General features: G+C 35.4%; 1 protein-coding gene and 1 pseudogene across 2 annotated transcripts in view; one reads left to right on the top strand and one right to left on the bottom strand.

Annotated features, from left to right (window-relative positions):
- The window catches only part of AFF4 (ALF transcription elongation factor 4), an 88,018-nt gene that overhangs the window by 50,691 nt on the left and 16,391 nt on the right, over positions 1–20,936 (bottom strand). Inside the window, exons 2-5 of one of the 2 annotated variants that reach the window (XM_054568480.1) lie at positions 13,636–13,762; positions 10,684–11,478; positions 9,068–9,112; positions 5,191–5,277 (exon numbers count right to left, since the gene is read on the bottom strand). In XM_054568480.1, coding sequence (XP_054424455.1) covers positions 5,191–5,277; positions 9,068–9,112; positions 10,684–11,478; positions 13,636–13,758 — 1,050 coding nt within the window. In that variant the 5' untranslated portion in view covers positions 13,759–13,762. The remainder of the gene's footprint in view (positions 1–5,190; positions 5,278–9,067; positions 9,113–10,683; positions 11,479–13,635; positions 13,763–20,936) is intronic. The other variant, XM_054568481.1, reaches the window with a different exon arrangement.
- Positions 15,233–16,253, top strand: LOC129066325 (exosome complex component RRP43-like; annotated as a pseudogene).

Below are 20,936 nucleotides of genomic sequence, written 5' to 3'. Positions count from 1 at the left end.
CCTTGAAAGCAGCACGCTAAGTGAAAGATCTAGTCTATTGTACTTACAATATACAAAAGACTGTATATTGCATGACTGCATTTACATAAAATACCAAGAATAGGTTAATCTATACAGCTATAACTTAAGACTAGTGGTTGCCTAGGGCCAGGGGGTGGAGAATGGTTGGAAGATATAGAAGGGTAACTGCTAAAACCCTTCAGCAGGATGAACTGAATGATATATAATATTATATCTCAATAAAAGTGTTACCCCCACCAAAAGAAAAAGTAGCTATTAGCCAAAATTATGAACTTATATTCAGTCTTCTAACAAACTCAAGCTTTAATTTACAGTTAAAAAAGAGGCATTGCTATTAAATAATATAATAAAAGAAAGCTGGAGAGTATACAGGAACATCGGACAAAGTAGACTTGAATATCAGACAAAGTAGATTTCAAAACAAGCAATCAATACCAGATATAAAGAGGGACATCTCATAATGTAAAAGGGGATCAATTCATCAGAAAGACAAACGAATCCTGAATGTTATATACCTAATGACAATGCTGCAAAATTACATAAACTAAAAAAACAGACAAAACTGAAAGAAAGAGATCTGCAGATACAGATGCAGATGTCAACACTCTCCTTTCAGAAACTGAAAGAGTAGGCTGAAAGTCAGTAGAAATATAGGTTACATAACTACTCCCAACCAATGTGATCTAACTGATAATACAGAACATACTGTATCTAGTGCACATGAAACAGTAACTAAGAAAGATAATATACTAGGCCATAAACATTTAAATTTAAAAGGACTGAAATTATACAGCACATACTGTCTGAAAAGAACATATATAAATTAGAAATGAATTAACAAAATGATATCTGGAAAATCCTTAAATAGTTGAAAATATAACCACGTATTTCTAAATGACCCATGGATCAAAGAAGTCACATAAAAAATATTTTGCAATGAATGATAATAAAAACACAACATGTCATAATTTATGAGGTACAACTAAAGCAGGGCTTAGAGGGAAATTGGTAGTTTTAAATACTTAAATCAAGAAGTACTTATAATCTATGATCTAAGTTCCCACCTTAGTAAGTTAGAAAAGAAGCAAATAAAACCCAGAATAAGTAGAAAAAAGAAAATAATTACAATAAAAGCAAAAAATCAAAGAAATAGAAAACTGAGAAAGACTAAGATGGTTGTTGGAAATTATCACTAAAACTGATAAATCTCTAGCTAAAATGATCAAAGAAAAAAACACAAATTATTACTGTCAGAGGGGAAAAGGACTTCACTACAGATCCTTTGTACATTAAAATAAGTATATATTATAAATAAATCTATGACAATAAATTTGACTATTTAGATAAAATAAACAAATCACCAAAATGCACACAAGGAATAAAAATCTAAATAGCTCCATATGTAACAAAGAAACTGACTTTGTAATTTACAACCTTCCAATAAAGAACTCTACAGGTCCAGACAGCTTCGCTGTTGAATTATATTAAACATTCAAGGAAGAATTAATAATAATATTCCAAAAACTATTTCAGAAACTAAAGATAAGGGAACACTTCCTTGCTCATTTTAGGAAGCCAGTACTACCCTGACACCAAAACCACAGATATTATAAGGAAAAAACCCACAAAACAGTCAACGCTGCCGCCGCTGCCACCACCACCCACACAAAAAGGGAAAAGATTTGAACTGATACTTAAAAAAAGAAAAGAATGGTTAATTAGCTCATTAAAAAAGTTCAACATCATTTGCCACCAGGGAAATACAAATTAAAACCAAAATGAGATATCTGTATACCTGCCCAGTAAAATGGCTAAAAATAAATGCCTGACAATACCAAATGTAGGTGAGGATGAAGAACAAAATCTGTCAGACACTGCTGGGGGATGGGAGTGGGGAGAAGCAGGAATGATACAATCACTTTGGAAAAATAGTTTTCAGTTTAGTATTAATTTAACATGCGCTCGACACATGACCCAGTAGCCCTGGCTGGGTGGCTCAGCTGGTTGGAGCATTGTCCTGTACCCCAAAGGGTTGCAGGTTTGATTCCTGGTCAGGGCATGTACCTGCGTTTCAATTCTGTTGGCACATAGAGGAGGTAACCACTTGATGTTTTTCTCTCCCTTCCCCTCCCTCCCTCTCTTTCTCTCTCTCTAAAATCAATAAAAACATATCCTTGGGTGATGATTTAAAAATTTTTTTTAATTAAAAAAAATATGACCCAGTATTTACCCATACAAAGACTGGTAAGTGAATGTTTATACTTTATTCTTAATAGTCCAAATCTGGGAAAAACTCAAGTGTTAATCAACAAGCGAATGGATAAATTTTGGTATTTTCATACAACAGAAATAAAAAGGAATACAAAAAGAAACAAATTACTGATACATTCAAGAACATGGAAGAATGCCAAAAGTATATGCTGACCAAAGAAGGTTAACTATATATACAATGGAAGTAAACACTTGAATGGATTCCATTTATATAAAATTAGAGAAAAAGCAAAACTTATCTAAAATGACATAAATCAGCAATTGTGCAGGGCCAGTGGTGGGAGTGAGGTGGACTGCAAAGGAATGTAAGGAAACTTTAGGAATGCTGGAAATGTCCTAATTATTGATTAGGGTAGTGGTTACAAAGGTGCATACATCAAAACTCACACTGTATATTAAATAAATGTGTATTTTGCATGTGGAAAAGCTGATTTAAAAAGTAAAAGATTGCTTCTTGGCCTTTTGGCTAAGATCAGGTGGGAAAAGTAGAAGAGTGGTACGGTGTATATACAGGCAGAAAGTTGTATCTCTATCATCATTTATAAAAATAAATTGGGTTAATTACAAACATAGCAAAGAAAGCTGCAATCACATTAAAAGAAAAATAAAGGGATATGTTTATAATCCTATGGGATGAACAGCCTTCATTAACAAGAAATTAAACAGCTAAAGTATAAGAAAAAGATATTCATCAAAATTAAAACCTTCCAGCCTTGGCTAGTGTGGCTCAGTGGACTGAGTGCCAACCTGTGAACTGAAAGGTCACTGGTTCAGTTTCCAGTCAGGGCACATGCCCAGGGCACATGCCTAGGTTGCAGGCTAGGTCCTCAGTTGGGGGCATGCGAGAGGCAATGTCTTGATGTGTCTATAGCACATCAATGTTTCTCTACCTCTCTTTCTCCCTCCCTTCTCTAAAAATAAATAAGTAAAATCTTAAAAAAAAAAATTATACCCTTCTAGACCGGGGTGTCCAACTTTTTGGTGTCTCTGAGCCACACTGGAAAAAGAAGAGTTGTCTTGGGTCATACATTAAATACACAAACACTAACAAAAACTGATGAGCAAGAAAAAAGTCTGTGAGTAATTTTCATATCTGCCATCACAAATAAGCAAAAAAGTCCTCATATAACCCTAATTATGCAGTGGCCCTTTTGATAATCTTTTAAAATCGTTGAGCAGGTCCTAAGTTTGTGATCACTAATATAGAAAATGTACATATCTAAGTAATAAAACTTAGTATAAAACTGAGTAATAAAACTAAGTAATGCTTTTAAGTAAATTTACAATTTTGTCTTGGGCCACATTCATAGCCATTCGGGGCTGCCTGCATGCAGTGGGTTGGACACCCCTGTTCTAGACCATAAAACTTAAAAGGACTCTGGGAAATACATTTGCAACATGCAGTAAAAGAAAATACTAGAATCCAGAATTCAAACAAAACAACATAAAACAAAAAAGGAAATCCTTCTAAAACTCCTAGGTGAAAGATGCAACCCCAAAGGGTAGAGGAAACTGACAAATTCATCCCTATAGAAATCAAGTGGATGACAAGTGCATAAAGCACATAAAGCTGATGAACTTCAGTAGCAATCCAGGAAACGGAATGCCATTTTTCACCCAAAAGATTGGTGGTTAAAATAACAAAAGGGGTGTGCGTGTGAAGATAAACAGGGAATACAAGTGATAGCACTGACTAATACAAACACTACAGAGGGAATATGAGAGTCTGTATTAAACATATACTTTCAATACACAGTAATTCTGCTTCTTGCTTTTTTCCCAAAAGAAACTTGCATGCACGCAAAAAGGCATGAACAAAGGTATCCACTAAAGCAAAGTTTCCAGAAATGAAAGCTTGGCAACAACTTAAATACCAAAGGGACACAGCTGAATAATAAGATACACTTATACTACTGATGCAATTTTAAAAAATGAAATACCTTTATATGTAATATATTAACTATTTACAATCTATAGGTAATATATGTGTAGTAACAAGGAAAGCTCTCTAAGATCTATTGCTGACTGATTAAAAATATACAATAATCTGTAAAGAAATGATCAGAAAATGGTTACATGTAATGACTACATACATATGTATGTAAATGCATATGAAAAGTCTTACAAAGGGCCCTGGCTGGGTGGCTCTGTTGGCTGGAGTGTCATCCTACACCAAAAGGTTTCAGGTTTGATCCCCAGTCAGGGCACATACCTAGGCTGCGAGTTCAATCCCCAGCTGGGGCTCATACAAGAGGCAACCGATCAATGATTCCCTCTCGTATCGATGTTTCTCTCTCCCCCCAACCCCTCTAAAACCAATAAACATACCCTTAGAGTGAGGATTAAAGAAAAAAAAGTCTTACAAAGGAATGTATGAAAGGAACTCCAATGAGATGGAGAAGACAGAACTAAGGAAAGTTATTATTAGAAGATCTGGTCAAACTAAACAAGGAGAATGTATTCCTGTATAATTTAATGTAAAAAAAATCCGCTGATTTTAGTTGAACTTGGAATTTTTGTCTGAGGAATTTTTCTCATATGACATAAAGATGGTTTCTATGTCCTATAAAAAGGAGTTTCTCAGACAACAGTTTGACAAGATCTTACCACCTGTAGACTAGAATACCGTAATAGCTGGCGACGAACTTGAAAGTCTCTTCCCCATATTGCTTTCGAAGCTTTTCAAGTACTTCTCAAATGTAAATCACTCTTGATTCTACTATCTAGTTTTATTTTCTTCACAGCAATTATCACTTGCTGAACTTATCTATTTATTCTATTGTTTGTTGTCTGTCTCCCACTAGAATGGGAATGGCAAGACAATTTTGAGTTCATATAATTTTAGTCAAGCCATTTAGAGTTTTCTTATAGTATCAAAGACACATTTTATTTACTTACCTTAGTTGGAAAAGGAAATTTGGAAGGTTCTGTTTTGCATGGTGTATGAATAGCCGTTAGAGGGGGAGGCCATGAATGCGTCATCTCCTGAAATGTAATTATTACAGTTTGTTTTCAACCAGGTCAAGGATAAAAATTACACAGCTAAAAACCAGATTTGTATTATAAATGCTGGTTTCATGATTGCTCCTCCAAAAGTATACATATTTAATCAATAAATATTAATTAAGCACAACTGTGTGCAAGGCACTATGGGTCAGGTTATAGGAAAAATAATATACACTCTCTGGCTTCAGGGAGCTTTGAATTAAGATAATGAAACCTGTGAATGGTTACAGAAATCAGCCTGTAATCAAATACAAGGCACATAATAAAATGCTACCGAGGAAGAGCTTGCTGTGGAAGTGGGAGGAGGGGGATAATAATAAAAGCAGCTAACACTTATTGTGTACCTGTAATGAGTCAGATACCATGCTAAGGGTTTTACATGTCTATTACTCACATAGTGCTCACAATGACATTATGAGGTAAATACCATTATTATCCTAAGTCTATGCAGGATGAAATTAAAGCACAGAGGTTATTTATTCAAGGTCACAAACTTAGTAAGTAATGAACACAGAATTTCATCCTACAAATCTGGCCACTGAGCCTATTCACTGACAGGAAATTTTGGTCAGGAAATTCAGAAGAGAGATTATCAAAAGCACATGAGCAGGAAGACAAACAAGCAAGGCCATAAGTCTGATTTTATTCAATACCTTCTGTCTAAGCATATGCCAAGTAAGTCCAAGGAGAGGTTTGGGTAAGATCACAATTGCATGTTAGGGGAGCAGGGGAGAGAGAAGTATCATACTTGGAATAAGGACAAAGCTGTTTATTTTGGCATTTAGCTCAAAGTAAACCATTAGGTATACAGAGAAAATATAATAAAGGTGGTGTAACTTTTAGGAATTTACCTTACAGCTTATACCCACACAGTAAAGATACATGTTCAAGCAGCTCACACTTAAGAAATGGAAGCAACCTAAATGTCCAACGATACAGGAATAATTAAATTACCAGACACCCATAAAAAAGAACACCAAGCAGACAGTAAAATGAGAAATTCAAATACTGATATGAAATGATGTATATTATTAAAGTGACAAACACAAATCACAGTAAATGTTTATATATAAAAAAAATCTCTAGCCCTGGCTGGTGTGGTTCAGTGAATTGAGTGCTGGCCCGTGAACCAAAAGGTCACTAGTTCGATTCCCAGTCAGGGCACATGCCTGGGTTGCAGGCCAGATCCCAAGTTGGGAGCGTGCCAGACAAAAGATCAATGTATCTCTTGCACATCAATGTTTCTTTCCCTCTCTTTCTCTGTCCCTTCCTCTCTGTAAATAAATAAAATCTTTAAAAAAAAGAAAAATTCTCTAGAAAATGGTTAACAGTAACTATCTTTGGACAAAAGAATGACAGAAGGGGCAAAAGACACAAGTACGTGATTCAGTCTCTACTACTTGATCCAGAACAGCCAACTGCACTGTAATTGCTCTTTATCCTCTTACAATGGTGCTTTATTTTTTAATGGCAGTTCACTTACTGAAATAATACTATCTAGTTGATTTCCTACATCCTGCTCTCGAATGTCAACTCAAAGGATGCAACAGTATCATTATTACCACCATTGTATCCCCACTGCTTGACACATAATAGGTGTTCAATTAGTAAGATCTGAATTAACAAAATTTTTTTCCCAGAAAACACGTATTACTTTTACATTAAATTTTTTTTCTTCGAGTCTGTTCCTAGAAACAGTATGACTACAAATATCAAGAAATCATGAAGGGAATTTGGACCTGAAGTTCCTTGCACACATAGGGAAGGGAAAAGAAAACAGAAAATCATATGCCCCAGGTTTTCAGTGTTGGCATTTTACACCTCAAATACCAAAATATCCTCAATAGAAAATCTATTTAACTCTTCCTCAGGCCATACGCCACCCTGTATATATAAAATATAGGATAAACTGTCAATAATATCAAAGAAATAATTAAATATAAGAAAATCTAAGATTTCTTCTAGGTATTAGTATGCCATGCACTTATGAGTATTTGGGGGAAAGATACATGTTCTCTTAGTGTTTTTATATACATGGCAACTGAAAGATGAGCACTATATGAAAATCAGAAGAAGGAGTTTATCACTGTGGTTTCTGATAGTTTGACACAGGGGGAAGAGGAATTTCGTTAGGACTCTAAGAAAAAACAGAATCTATATGTAACTGAAGAGGAAGGAGAAACACATTCCATGAAAAGTTTCTTCAAAAGGTAAAAAAGCAAGAAAGTGTATGGCTTAGGGAAACCAGTTTGGTCAATCAATAGTGGGAGAGGCTAGGACTGGCCTGTGGAAGATGTGGAATGTTAAGTTTGGATACTATTCTTTGGATGGGCCTTGGAGAGCCACTGAACATTTCTAGGAAGCACATTAATTTACGAAGATAAAGGACTGAGGCAAAGAACCTGGTAGCAATACAGGCGAGAGATGAGCAGAGAGACTGAAGGCAGAAAGGCAGAGGGAGGACTGTACACTGCTATTACTGAAGCTCAAGGGGGCAGAAACGGAAATGAAAGAATTAATATTTTCAAGACATGTTCAAATTCTACATGTAGTTTTGTGATTAAATAGAATGTGAGAGAAGGAAATAAGAGATAATTAGGATTCTTCACTTACAAGCATGGGGGAATGGTAGTACCAGTAATGGAAGGAAATGAAAAAGCAGGAAGAAACCCAAATGGAGACCCAGCTAACAAGCAATTAAGAAACATAAGCCAAACCCAAAAGAGACCAAGGCAGAAGAGAAGTCTGAATAGTTGTCTAACAGATAAAGCCAAAAAAATGGAGAAAAAAGGCAGTAAAAGAACGAAAAGAAGAGAAGAGGCTAGAAAATGCACCCATATTCAAGAGAGAAGACACAAGGGTTCCCCAAAGGCAGAGAATGAGAGTCAAGAATGGTGGGTGGGAAATAAAAACAACGAAGGATAACAGTCAAGGAAGGAAGAATGATGCTTCAAAAGGAAAAAATAACAATTTTTAAAACAGTGGAAAGAGTAGAGAACTCGAATGAAATCCCCAATGACCTTATAGCCCAGATTCAGCAGAATGGTAGAGGTAAAAGAAAAATTATACTGGGCTAAGGGAAAGGAGAGAATAAAGCGAAAGCAGCCAAAGCAAGTAGTCTTTCAAAAGTATCCATAATGAACTGCAAGTATAGACACAAAAATTTAGGAGCTTTTGCACGAAGTCCATGTAATATGTTTCTGACGGTTTTTCTCTATTGATTCAAAAGTAGTTATTGTCACTCTTTAATTCACTGGACTTTCTCCTTTTCTTTTCCCAAGAGAGCAATATACGTTTTTGGTCATGTGTCAATTTTAAACATATTCCATTAAACACTCAAAATATGCAGTATTCCAGAGGTCTTTCAGTGTAGGATTTGATCAGTATGTACAGATAAATTACAAAGCAAGTTATTTTCAATGTGATGGTTTGACTGATAAAACTAGTGAGTTTTTAGCCCTTCAAATTATTAACAGACAAACCTGAGAAAGTACAGTTATATTTGGTTTCTTCCTCTTTTTAAGGCAAACAGTTAGGATGAATTTTTTAACTTAAAAACAAAAACCGCTCTTTGAGAAAAAAAAGTAAACAAACCAAGTGATGTGGAACCTAACTATGAATATAAGCATAATAGAGCCAATAATTTTTGATGAGCAAAAGTTACACATGTGAGCGATCTGTTGCTTCTGATCCTTTGTGAAAAGGGGGGGGGGGAGAGGGTAAGAGGATAGTAGAGCTGAACCTACTAAAAAGAAAACACATAACTTACTTTAAGAATTTCATCCACACAGCTCACATCACCAGAAGCAGATGCCTTAAGAAAGAGGAAAAGAAACAAACATTAGATTCAAAGTCTTTTATTATTAGATTTTTATCATTTGTTGCACAAATTCATTTTTAGAAATGAAATTCAACTTAAAGAAGTACTTATGATCCCACTACTCCACATCAGAACACTAATTAGAATGTTTGGACTAATTTTCTTAAATACAAATTTCTCAAAAACTAAAGTTTAATCACTAAACTATGCATGACTTTAAAAGTTTATATTTTTCAAAAGTTTTAAATTTATAACTTAGAAATAATTTTTAATGTAATTTTTCAGGTGCGCAGCTTGTCAAAAAACTTAGACTTATGCACAAAATATATCACAATATTGAGATATACCATTTCACATGCACCAGCAGAATAAAACCAGTATTATCAAAGATTACCTGTTTAGAACATGATGGACATTTTAGCCCTTCTTAAATGTGGAAGTTGTTTATTTAAAGGCACAAACAGAATTAAAGAGCTGGAATTTGAATTCAAGTCTAATTCTAAGGATCATATTGTTTGAAGAAAGAAAGAATTACCATTTTATTCTCTTGAGCGGAGTAATTAGGTGACAAATGCCATGAACAATGAGCTTCCCAAGTCCACAGGAAAATTTTTAAATGTTCTCAAATAGCATTTTACCTATACCTGACCCCTCCCCCACAGTTTCAAGCTATGAGCTGTGATTTTAAGCTACTAACATTATCTTTAAAATTTTTTTTATTGGCCCTGGCTGGTGTGGCTCAGTGGATTGAGCACCAGCCTGCAAACCAAAGGGTTGCCAGTTCATTCCCAGTGTAGGGCACATGCCTGGGTTGCAGGCCAGGTCCCCAGTAGGGGATGCACAAGATGCAACCACACACTGATGTTTCTCTCCCTCTCTTTCTCCCTCCCTTCCCTTCTCTAAAAATACATTTTTAAAAAAATCTTTAAAAAAATTGTTATTGCAAAAACTTCATTAAAAGAAAATTCAGCTATTTTACTTCTTTACTCTAAATACCATGCTTTGGTATGTAGTTATAAACACTATAAATTTCAAACCACTACAATGAGCCTGGAGAAGCTGTCTCAAACCTTAAGTGTAACCAGGGGAGAAGCTGCCTCAAATCTTAAATGTAACCAGGGAAAAGAATCAGAGCATCCAAATCAGATAACAATACCATCTCCAAGGACCTAAAAACTTCCAGCATCTACCACAATAAATCATGGCCCACAGCTCATTCATGAGTATCGCTATGAAAATACAAATTACAATTTTGTTGACAAAAGAACAAAGAAGTATTATTCCATAAAATCAAAAGGAGGAAATCTAAGATATTCATAGGTCATAGTTCTGTTCTATAACCGACTTGTCATTTTAATGTTTGAAACAGTGAATGACATTTTCTCCACGGCCCAAGAGGGGACGCTATCAGCTCTATGGGTCCACTTGGGAGTCAATCACAAGTCTTCCTTTAAACTTTTACACTCCTAAGTACTGAAACAAAGACACAGTTAAGTTCAATCATAATTTCATAGTAAACTGCTTCACACAGTCACCATGTTAAAAGCTCTATCTGTGTGACTTACATCCAGTGGTTGGGAAGGTATTTTCAGCTTGGTGAGATGTGCTTTGCTGCTGGGCTTCAATTCAGTCACACTGTTGCCATGGGATTGGCTGCTGTAGTGCTCAGAAGACAGCTTTGGTTCCACGGACTCCTGTCCGTCCATGGGCCGCACGTAGGCAGTGGGTTTCTGTAACATGGAGCTGGACTTTGACATCAATGAAGGTGGGAAAGACTGACTTGAGTGCTGCCCACTTGAAAAAGGTACACGGGAAGGAGAATCCCAGTTTGCATCAGCGTCCCGAGGTGATTTGGAACGCTGATGTTCCTTGCTATGGTGATCATTCCCATGAGACCTGGAATGACTAGAGCTTAATGAGGAAACAGCTTGGGGTTTTCCAGGACTGGAAGAGCGTGATTTGGAGTGTTCTGATCCATGCTGGCCTTTTTTCCGGCTACTGCTTCCACCACTGCTATATGAATCACGGTCATGCCTCTGGCCACTACTATTAGTGCCACCACTGCCACCTGCAGTGGTCCGCTGGCTACTGTGTCCACTCTGCAAGCCCGAGGACCTTTTCTGAGACTGAGAAGTGCTGGGTGCAGGTCCTACTGGAGTCCATTTGCTACTCTGATGAGAGCTCCCATGTCTCTGTTCAAAGAAGTTTGGGTTAGATTTTTCATCTGCTGTCGGTGGTACGGTAGGCTTGGGAATTGCAACAAGCTTTGGTATAGATCTGTCGCCTATGAAATCCTTCATTTCATCGTAGTTTCCAAGCATACTCTGAATGCGACTTGACAGCTTATCTTCTTTGCTAGTCTACAAAAAAAAGTAAAATATAAACATACAATTAGCATAGCTGAAAATAAAAGATGTTTCTAAACTGACTTTCCAAATTTCAAATGGATAGGGTCTTTCCTCATGTCTTAAGGTTAATATCTCAAAGCGAACTCTAAATATATACTTTTTATAGTGAAAAAATGTACTGAAAGTGAAAAACATTCACACTGGAACATAAATATTCTATAGGCTACTGAGAAATATATATAATCGATTCCAAGAGGGAAGAAAAGCCATATTGCACCAATAAATATACTGAAACAGTAGTGAAAATCTTTTGAAGAGCAGGAAAAGTAATCTGTCTTCATGCCATTAAGTTATAGGTCAGCAGATCAGTCAATACACATACACTGGCAGTCTAAGAAAACAGTATATATTCCTTATAATGCAATCTATAGTTAAAAGCAAAAACAAAAATTTAGTAAAACAAATTAAATCCAACTGATTGTTTTTCAAATTCTAATTCCTCTGTTACTTTGATTCATCAAGTTAAAAGTCCCAGCAACAAATTAAGAATGGAAAATCCACTAACAAAAGTTTTAAATCCTCCCCAATAAATTTAATTTTAAAAATAAATAAATTTTAAATCCTATTAATTCTAACCAATAAATGCTCTAATATTTGAAGTCAACAGCACCTACTTTAAACTTCAAGAATTACTCTTGGATAATAAGACTAAGATGTCTACAAGCTTTAGCACTCTTTCATACTCATAAACATGGATGAAAGTTTACCAATTATAGTAAAAAGGAAATCAAGACTGAGCCACAACTATTTTATTTTGAGGTTGGCATAAATCAATTAATGACTTTAAATTATCTGAAAATCAATCTGATCCCTATTAAACAAAAGAGATAAATATACTGCAATTTATAGACAATATCAGAATTAGATATAAAACCCAATTGATTATAATATAATTACAAAATAAATGGTAGTATAACTTTAATCCCTAATCCCAAATCCCAGGTTTTATGTTACTCTCATATAAATCATGTCAGTATAACTTCCTTTAATTAGAAAACCCTTAAAAGCTCTGAATACATGGCTTTTATAGACCTCATATATTATAGTTTCCAAAAACAACAAACGGTATAAGGGTAAACCCAGAATATGTTGCTACATTTATATTTCATCCAGGAAAGGCCTAACACACTCTCAATCTCATACCATACGCCAATAATGGTCATTACTGCTGCTACACATTGTATTATAGCTATTACACACACTATAAGCCTTTAAAATGTAAAAATAGTTCAAATGAAACCCAAAGTCAAATCAAATATTAGACAGTTGTGGTCCTTACAGCTACATTATAGTCATTAGAAGTAGTACCATTCAGTGTTTTATGTAACCCCATATCAAGCACAATGGCAGTTATAAAAAGAGCAATTAGTTCCATTCATTGAACACTTCTAACAACATGCTTTAATCTAAATCTGATATTGTTAATTAAGCGTTAAATATGTTAAGAGAGAAAATCAGAGCATGTAGTATGCGATAACAGGAAAAAAAAACAGATACCGAAGATATATTTATTCAAACATACCAGTAAGTCACTGAAACTTAGTTAACCAAGTAAGCAAAGAAATAGGGGAAAACAAAAGAATCTATGAAATATATTTATCTTTGATTGTTGTTATACCTGAAGAACCTAGGAAACAGAAGATAATACAGATTGGTTCACAGAATTTTAATTTAATTCAAGGCCTGGAAAGGTGAAATACCTGCCCAGAGTTAGTAGTAGAGCCAGGAGTACAGACATCAGTGTTTGAGCTAATCCAGACCACATTTTTAAAATTACAGGATAGCAACTGGGGGTGGGAGTGGGGGACAATGAGGATGATTTTAGGGCCGTTGTAATACTCTATTTCTTGATCTAGGTACTAATTGTATCAGATTATTCATGTTGTGAAAATTCTTTTAACTGTAACACAATTTTTGTATTTTTCTGTATGCATGTTGTATACATGTACTCCAATAAAAGTCTCCAACAAAGTATACTTAGAGGAAAGAAACAAAATGTTAAAAGGTATACGGAACAGCTTCTCTAATATAAAAATTTAAGTTTAAACATTTTAAAGCAAAAATGTCATAGTATTGAGGAAAAACAACATTCAGAGAAGAACCACTTACAACTTTGTATGGCTCAGCAAAGAGAGGAGAACTAGGTGGGAAGGCGTCTTCACCCTGTTGTATTTCCTGATTCCGCCTCTCCCGTTCTTTCATACGCAGCACATTCCGGTCTTCACGGTTCATGTTGCTATGGAGAGAAATGCAATCTTTACACCACAAAACAAAAAAGGAAAAATTAAATCTTCTGTACTGATTTTGTCAGTTTAATATTTCAAACCAAGATTTCCTTTGACTTCCAAGCAATAACAGGCATTAGGGCTAAAGCTGGGTTTTGGCAATGGTTTTATCAACGAATATCACTTCAGTGAAAAACTTAACCTTATCAGCTTTTAAACTATCCTACTAGCTAAGTGTGCCAAAACGTATACATTCAGAGGAAAGGTAGTACTTAAACCCAAATCCTTAATATTTCCCGTAAGTCTTCTGTGGCTTCCTCTTCAAAAATCTATTCTTTGCCATGAGAGGCATACAGCCCACTCCCATCTACCAACCCCTGCCCACCAGGATCCAGTGCTTTCTCTCCTTTGCATCTACCTTAACTTGATTTTTGTCCCAAACACAGCTTCCTTGGTGTCCATCCTTATGGCAGTTTAACCGCAGCTTTGCTGTTGCTCTAGATTCCCTAAAAATTGACACTTCTGCTCTAAATACATTAATATTTAAATTAACACCTCAATAAATGGCAAAACTGAGGTTTTTAGCAATAGAACCTAAAATTAACTTGAGTTAGCAACAGTAGTCATAATTGTGTTGAAAAAGTCTTCTAGGGTGAAGGGGAAAAAGGAGGGTGTCATTTCTATAACCATGACAGTATGTTGTGTTTTCACTAAGAATAAACTAAGGAAAATAGTTTATTTACAGTAGCAGGGATTTTGATTAAATGGATAAAAATGAAAAAGGTTTTCAAACCCTGGACAAGGAATTACCAGGGACTGTGCAACACTTTCCTGGAGATAGATTAAACAATCTGTCCTAGTTTTGATTTAAAAAACAACAACAACAACAAAAGTCCTGTTGGAGGCCAAAAGGAAAAATTAGGTTATAGTTATGCAGCATTTCTACACAATTACAAAAAACTTTGTTTTCTTTTCTTAAACAATGGAAATCATCCAAACAATGGAAGTCATCCTCGAGATTTCGGTCTGGACCACCTGAAGAAGAGACGCAAGTAGCTTTTAACAAGACTGCTGTTAATAAGAACTAAATTAACTGATTATTTAGAGGAAAAAAATACCCCAGTGGCAGCTCTTATTTTCTAAATTTTCTGATCTGATTTTTGCATCTTATTTTTCTCCGTTTCTTTGAACATCAATATCTTTGCCTAAGGTAAAATAAAGTTTCCCAAAAAGCAATCATGCCAGTAATCTGAGCTCCCCTAATAATAACATAAAATTTAAATGAGTCAATGGAAGTGTATCTTTGCAGTACAGGCAAAACTATTTTATAACACACCCCTCAGGGTATGAGCAACTCTTGTGCTAAAATAGGATTCAGTTTTTAAAATTAGCAAATTGCTATATCACAACAAAACCTATGGGACTACTGGATAAAATAATTTTTTTAAAAAACTGTCAGGCACAGGCAGGCAGGAGGGTAGATGGCGGCTGGGTTCAAAACTGTGGAACCTCTGGAGTATTACAGGAGAATTTTGAAAAAGAACTGCCATCTCAATGGAGGAGAACTTGGTGAATTTGGAACCACACTATCAACATAGGTTCAATTAGTGCTGCAGATGGCTTTCTGCTTTGGTTAAGCTGGGAAAGACCAGTAACATGTAGAAGTTGCAGCACCACCAACAGATGCCCCCAATAAAGAACATTTTGTTCCTAACATGGATCTACCACCTCTGTGTTCCTCGAGATTTCATTCTGGACCACCTGAAGAAGAGACCCAAGTGGCTGGCCAGTTCATTGCAGATGTCATCGAAAATTCACAGATAATTCACAAACAGGACTTGTGCATTTCTCCAAGAAAGCATGCTTGGGTTCTACACTGTAATCTCATTTGCCTCGATTATGATGGAAATATTTTGGATGCCTGTACTTTCGCTTTGTTACCAGCTTTTAAAAAATGCGCAGTTGCCTGAAATTACTATAAATGAAGAAACTGCTTCAGCAGAAGTTAACTTAAAAAAGAAAGCCCCGGCTGGTGTGGCTCAGTGGATTGAGCGCTGGCCTGTGAACCAAAAAATCACTGGTTCAATTCCCAGGCAGGGCACATGCCTTGGTTGTGGGCCAGGTCTCCAGTAGGGGGCGCGCAAGAGGTAACCACACATTGATGTTTCTCTCCCTCTCTTTCTCCGCCCTTCCCTTCTGTCTAAAATTAAACAAATAAAATATTTTTTTTAAAAAGAAAAGTTATTTGAACATTAAAACTCATCCAGTTGCTACTTCCTTTGCAGTGTTTGATAATACCCTGCTTATAGTTGACCCAACTAGAGGGGAGGGACATCTGGCAACTGGATCCCTAACAGTAGCAATGGATGAAGAAAGCCGGCTATGTAGTCTTCATAAACAGGTAAAAGTGGGCTGACTGGGGCTAAACTTCAGAACTGTATAAGTCAAGCAATCACAAAACACAAAGAAGTAAAACAACTGATGGATGAAGTATTGGGTTGATCAAAAAGTTCATTTAGTTTTTCCTGTAAGATGGCTCTAGTAGTGCTTAGTTGTCTTTAACTTCATTTCAAACAATTTTCTTAGATTGTGACAGCTGTCATATCAGCATGCATTAAAAAATCAAAATTGATGAATTTTTGTGTAGCCATTTTAATATTGAAGATGGAAGATTTTGGGCATATTATGCTTTATTATTTCAAGAAAGGTAAAAATGCAACTGAAACTCAAAAAAAAGATTGGTGCAGTATATGGAGAAGGTGCTGTGACTGACTGAATGTGTCAAAAGTGGTTTGCGAAGTTTCTTGGTACTATTGCCATTTTGGCCAAATGATTATTTGCTGTGGGGCTTTCGTATGCACTGGAAGACGTTCAGCAGCATGCCTGGCCTCTACCCACTAGAAGCCAGTAGCAGGAGATAGCCAACATACGCAAAATATCCAAATCAATAAAGTTATTGGTGAAAATTAAAAATGTGTCATTTCTTTTATGGAAAAAACTAAACAGGCTTTTTGGCCAAGCCAATAATTAAAGAGTATGAAACCCAAATAAACACCCACATTTCCAAAACAGATTTGTAAAAACCGTATTTACTATATTGTGCACAAACCTTTTTTACTAAATAAATATCAAACTACTTTCTTCTGAGGGGAAAAAAAAGAAAACTGTCAAGTAGAAAGGAGGGTTCTGCATCTAAAATTTTTAATCACTTCAGGTAAATTGTTGTAAGTACTCATCAAGTACTTAGGTTAAGTTTATACATTACAAACAATTATAAACAACAGCCCATGGACAGAAAGAAAGGCAAAAAAAATTTTCAACTTCGGTTTGTTGTTGGTAGTGATAATCGTGTAGCAATTACTACATGACTGTGCAAATATTAAAACTTTTGGGGATCAGGGACCTTACCATGAGAAAAGAGAGATACAAATACCAAATGGAATAAGGAGAAAAAAACTTTTGGGGATTAGAAATTAGTAGTATTATGAATTCATGCTTATATTTTAAAAATGCATATAGTCTGTCTACTGAAAGAGTGATACCTCAATAGAAAAGCACCATGAGCACCGAGATTTTTATTTCCAACATCATTCACCATAAAAATGGAATGGACTACTTGGCAAAATAGCTAATTCCACAGCTGAAGCAGGAAAAACACAAAGAGTGCCTAAACCATATTACTGTATCAGCAAGAAAAAGCTCAAACACAGATGAAGACATCATAAGGGCACAGGAGCCAGTCTGAAAGGGCTCCCACTGGTCATATTTAGAAATACGGGCATCAAAATGAATAAAGATAAGAATGGAATATAACAAACTAAATAAAAAAAGAATTCCTGAGTCCAGAGCAATATTAGCAAAGAATAAAATAAAAAGAGAGATAAAGCAGGGAACAAAAGTCCTTCTTTATAGAAGAATGCTAGCTAATAAATGTAGAAGAAATAAAAGAATTTCAAAATTTCCATTTTGCAGACACTAAAGTAGTAACTGAGGTAAGAATCATCAATGGATGCTAAAACCATTGGGTGAGAAATACGAGGGGTGGGGGAAGTTATTTAGTATCACTCCACAGTCTAGTAATTGCAAAGAAAAACATCTGTAAAATAGAGAAGTACAGTAAACACTACCTTAAATCAAGTGTTCAGATTTAACATCATCAATAATAGAACAAACTGACATCGTGTGCTTTCTAAAGTGATGTACATTAAGACACGTCACCACCTAGGTATTCTTCCTGCTTAAAATATTTAATCTGAATTTAATCATGAGTAAGCAGGTAAATGTAAGTTGAGAAAGATACTGTAAAAGTGGCCTGTACTTTTCAAAAATGTCAGTATTATGAGACACCCTGCACAAACAAAACAGGCTGCAGATTACTTCTACATCCTTCTACACTAAAGGAGACACAACAACTAAATGCAGTATATGATCCTTCATTTCCCAGATCCTAGATCTGGGAATAAAAAATGGTTGTGAAGGGCATTACTGGGAAACTTGGGGAAATTTGAATGTTGACAGTATTTCAGATAATCATTGCAATGTTAAGTTTCTCAACTGTGATAACCGCATTTGGTTATGTGAGGGAATGTCTTTGATTCTTAGGGCATACACGGTTGAAATGTTTTCCTGTCTCCAACTCTCAAGTGGTTCAGCATCTATCTGAATATACATCTAATATGTATAGCGAGGGAGGGAAGGAGAGACAGACACGAAGAGGAAGAGGAAGAGTACTAGCAGCAGTTATAGTAAAAATGTTAACAGCCGGTACATCTAAGTGAAGGATATATAGATATTATTAGATTGGCCAAAAGTAAAAGTCATTTTTCATTTATACCAATAACTTTATTGATTTGGATATTCTGAGGATGTCAGCTATCTCCTACATGGTATAGCACTGATTGTTCTCAATTAATGTCTCCATTTGATCACATTCAACTTCAACGGGTCTACCCGATCGTGGAGCACTGTCGAGTGAGAAATCTCCAGCATGAAACTTCGCAAACTACTTTTGACACATTCAGTCAGTCAAGGCACTTTATCCATATGCTGCTCCAATTTTTATTTGTGTGTGTGTGTGTGTGTGTGTTTCAGTTGCATTTTTACCTTTCTTGAAACAATAAAGCATAATATGACAAAAATATTGTGTATTTTCTTCCATCTTCAATATTAAAATGGCTGTACAAAAATTCACCAATTTTGATAAGTTTTTTTAATGCACATTGATAGGAGAGCTGTTACAATACAATCTAACAAAATTGTTTAGAATGAAGTTAAGGACAACTAAGTGCTACTAGAATCATCTTACAGAAAAAAACAAACTTCTCAGTCAACCCAATATATTATACCTTTCCTGTATGTTTGAAATTTTTCTAAACGAAAGATGGAAGGAAAAAAGCACTCCACTATGGGTGCTATCCAGCATTTTTCAGCCTTGGGATTCACTATCAAACTGTCTTTTCTCTAGGGCTTAAAGTGTTCCTCTCATTCCTAAAGCGTGCCCTCTTACCTTCAAATTCACACTGATCATCCAATACTCTTCAATTGGATGTATTCAATCAATACTCCTCCCTTGTCACTAGTTACACCTGAGAAAGTGTTATGCCATTTTTAGCTTGGAGGAGACACAATCAACAGGCCTTAAAGTAAATGGGCACCCCAATTTCACTTAATATTTATCACTTACTAAGCATATTTATTAACTTAATATGCAACAAACATATATACTTAGCACTGGGGAGAGAACAAGAACTTGCTACCCCAGGTACTAAAACTTACTACAAAGCCATCACCATTATCAAAGTAGCAGGGCAGTGCACAGAAATGAACAAACCAATCAGTAAAATGGAGGCCAGAAATTAACCCAGAGATACATGAGATTTTAATAGTTAACAAACCCAATTTAATGAAAAAGGAATGTTTTAATTAATAACAACAATAATTAAGAACCAAGTACTTTTCTAAGATAGCAAAGTTATTAAAATGGTGAAGCCATGATTCAAACTCAATCAGAAAAAGTAAATCCTTCAGCCTAGCAGCCTCACTCACAGGATTATATGACACATTTACTGCAGCAGTTTTTAGAGGTAAAACAACGGAAAATAACTGAATGATCAAGAACAGAGAAATGGTTAAGTAAATGATTAAACTATGATTTATTAAAATAAATGAAGTAGGCCTTTGCCAATTAACCTGGAGGAACTTCCATAATTGTTGTTATGTGAGGAAAAGTAGATGTAATATATATATGATATGACTGATCACCTAACTATTTCTTCACAATAAACTCAGAAGTAGAATAGTCAGGTGTTGAATATATTGATAAGAATTAGACACAACTAACATCGGAATGTGCCAACTAATATTCTCACATGCTAAACACAAGAAAACTGAACTCTAAATGTCCAGTTTCATACACAAGATTGTAGGATGTCTCCCTATTTAGCAAAATCTTCTTTCTTGGCCCTGAGTAAATGTTTTGACTGTTCCTGTAAATACGAATAAGGAGTATTCTTCCACCTACTTACTTTTTTTTTTTTTTAACCTTAATGGTTTCAGTTTTCCAATTATAAAAATAATACCGGCTCTTTGCTCAAAAACTCTATTCTGGAACTAATAATTTCACTCCCCTGAAATAAACAACATTCTGAGGAGTCATATACAATTATTATACATGTAATTCTTATTTAAAATGATGAACTAGTTCCCCAAAAGATAATTGGGTTACATTCAGAATTTAGTATTACTAATGTTACAGAGTGTGTGTGTGCGCTCTATTTTAGCTTCAGATAAATTTCTAGATGGGAACTGGTTAGTCACAGGGTATATGCGATACCATTTTAATACATATCACTAAAATGCTTTCCAAAAAGACTGTGTCAATTGACAGCCCCACAAAGAGAGTATGAGACTGCCCTTTAACCATGCCAGTTTTAATCCTAGTCATCCTGAGTATTTTTAAACTGTACCGCCAAACTAAGAGGTTAAAAAAAAAATCCCAATGTCATTTGTTTATTTCATTTATTCAACAAATACATGAGCTCACCTACTACTGCTAAACATTGTGCTAGAAGCTAGGGGTAAAATGGAGGAGAATGACACAGACAGTCCTTGACCTTACAGAACTCACAGTCAACTGCATTCTACTGAATTTCCCTGATAGTTAGATTACACATCATCTTATGTGTC

Source organism: Pteronotus mesoamericanus, unplaced genomic scaffold, assembly GCF_021234165.1.
Source record: "Pteronotus mesoamericanus isolate MK-2021 breed Mesoamerican mustached bat unplaced genomic scaffold, CSHL_Meso_final contig_2, whole genome shotgun sequence".
In the NCBI taxonomy this organism is placed as follows: Eukaryota; Metazoa; Chordata; class Mammalia; order Chiroptera; family Mormoopidae; genus Pteronotus; species Pteronotus mesoamericanus.
Note: the sequence above shows the minus strand (reverse complement) of the source record. Positions and strands in the feature narration are given on the sequence as shown.